Below are 2,500 nucleotides of genomic sequence, written 5' to 3' on the forward strand. Positions count from 1 at the left end.
CTTCTATAGCGCCTATCCTCGGTCAGAGACCAAGCTCTAAGCGCTTTACATACACGGGGACATTTGCACCACAGGCTGCCTACCTGGGTAGAGCCGACTGACGGCTGCCACTGGGCGCTCATCATTTGTTTCCTGTGTCATTCAATCAGATTTCAGACGCACACACATACACACTCAGGCAGACATGTAACATTTTACGTGTATGACCGTTTGTTTGTTTTTTATTTACCCCGCCATGTAGGCAGCCATACTCCGTTTTCGGGGGTGTGCATGCTGGGTATATTCTTGTTTCCATAACCCACCGAACGCTGACAACGTGCGTATTTGATCTTCTGCGTGCGCATACACACGAAGGGGGTTTAGGCACTAGCAGGTCTGCACATATGTTGACCTGGGAGATCGGAAAAATCTCCACCCTTTACCCACCAGGTGCACCGAGATTCGAACCCAGGACCCTCAGATTGAAAATCCAGCGCTTTAATCATTCGGCTATTGCACCCGTCATTCAAGGAAGAAAAAGAAAAAAAAACAAAAAACCCCGAATAACTGGTGCGTGTTCTCTTATCTTGCAGTCGTGGGCGCTTTCTTTTGGTTCAAGGGCAAAATCACCTGGTTTGATGACTACGTCAATGTGCCCTCACTCAACTACTACCTCACACCTGTTATCGTGAGTGTCGGTGTGTGTGTGTGTGTGTGTGTGTGTGTGTGTGTGTGTGTGTGTGTGTCTGTGTCTCTGTCTGTTTGTATGTGTACGTGTGTTTATGTGTGCATATAATTTATGTGTGTGCGTGCATGATTATGCTTGTGTCTGTGTCTCTGTATATGCTTTATGTGTGTGTGTGTGTGACTGTGTGTGTGTGTCTGTGTATGCGTGCAATCGTTTGCGTGTTTGTGTGTGTGTGTGTGTGTGTGTGTCTGTTTGTATGTGTACGTGTGTTTATGTGTGCATATATGTGTGTGCGCGCGCGCATGATTGTGCTTGTGTCTGTGTCTCTGTATATGCTTATGTGTGTGTGTGTGACTGTGTGTGTGTGTTTGTGTATGCGTGCAATCGTTTGCGTGTTTGTGTGTGTGTGTGTGCGTGTGTGTGTGTTAGCGCGCCGTGCTGTGTGTGTGCAGGTTTTAGCAGTGCGTTGGTGTATGTATGTAGTCTTCAGTTTTATGTCTTTCCACTCATAGTGAAATAAGACAATAGTGTCTGTCCCTCTGTCTGTCTGTTTGTGTCTGTCTGTGTCTTTGTCTGTTTGTATGTGTATGTGTGTGGGCGCGCATGTATATGTGTGTGTGCAAGCAAGCAAGCGCGCACTAGTGCGTGCGCGCGTGTGTGTTGGTGTCTGTGTGTCTGCATGTGCCTGTGTGTGTGTGTGTGTGACTTTGTGTGTCTGTGTATGCGTGCATGCGTGCGTGTGTGTGTGTGTGTGTGTGTGTTTGTGTGTTAGCGCGCAGTTCTGTGTGCATTGGGTTTAACAGTGTGTTGTGTGCGTGTGTCTTTCCGCTCAAGGTGTAAATAGACAATTGTGTGTGTGTGTGTGTGTCTGTCTGTCTGTGTGTGTGTGTGCGTGTGCATGTGTGTGTCCTTGCGCGTGCGCATTTGTGTGTATATGATTAGAGTGCTGTGTTTTTTTTAGTACAGGTTCTAATCAGTACGCTTGCTGGTGTGTGCGTGTATGTGAGTGTATGTGTGTGTCTGTGTTTGTGTGTGTGTACGTGTGTTCGTGTGTGTACGTGTGTGCGTGTGTGTGTGCGTGCGTGTGTGCGTGCATATGTGTCTGTGTGTGTGATTTCAGATCCTGACGATCGGAACGTACTTCTTGGCCTGTGTCTTCTTCAGCGTCTATTCCATGGCTGTGGACACTCTCTTCCTCTGCTTCTGTGAGTGCTCCATGTCTCTTATTCCTTTCGCTGTGTCTGTCTCCGTATCTCTGTCTGTCTGTCTCTGTCTGTGTGTCTGTGTGTCCCTGTCTGATTGTCTGTTTTTGCCTGCCTGTGTCTTCCTCAGTGTCTGTTCCATGGCCGCCGAAAATACACTCTTTGCATTGTTTTGTAAAACGAAATGCGAAAGACCAGCCTCTTTATTTTCATGTAATACCACTTTACGTTTCGTAATATATGTGTAATCTAATGTATAATATCCCTATTGTATCCATGTATCCTGTTAATTAAAGTGAAAAAAGAAAAGAAGAAAAAAAGAAAAGAAAATACGCTCTTTCTGTGCTTTTGTGAGTGCTAGCTGTCTCTTACTCTTTTTGCTTTGTCTGTCTTGTTCTGTCTGTCTGTCTGTCTGTCTGTCTGTCTCTCTCTCTCTCTCTCTCTCTCTCTCTCTCTCTCTCTTAGATATGGACAGGCACTTGAAATTTATAACAACGAAATTTAGATTAGGAATATCAGAACTGACAATGCATCGCTCAAGATACAAAACTTCAAGTTCGAATGATTTAGTCTGCCCTCTATGTAACGAATCCCAAGAAAACGAATTACATTTTGTTCCTTGTTGCCCAGT

General features: G+C 45.5%; 1 protein-coding gene across 1 annotated transcript in view; it reads left to right on the forward strand.

Annotated features, from left to right (window-relative positions):
• The window catches only part of LOC143289428 (choline transporter-like protein 2), a 46,239-nt gene that overhangs the window by 42,557 nt on the left and 1,182 nt on the right, over positions 1-2,500 (forward strand). Inside the window, exons 21-22 of the mRNA XM_076598392.1 lie at positions 573-667; positions 1,788-1,872. Of these exons, the coding sequence (XP_076454507.1) occupies positions 573-667; positions 1,788-1,872 (180 nt within the window). The remainder of the gene's footprint in view (positions 1-572; positions 668-1,787; positions 1,873-2,500) is intronic.

This window comes from Babylonia areolata, chromosome 14, assembly GCF_041734735.1.
Source record: "Babylonia areolata isolate BAREFJ2019XMU chromosome 14, ASM4173473v1, whole genome shotgun sequence".
Taxonomy (NCBI): Eukaryota; Metazoa; Mollusca; class Gastropoda; order Neogastropoda; family Buccinidae; genus Babylonia; species Babylonia areolata.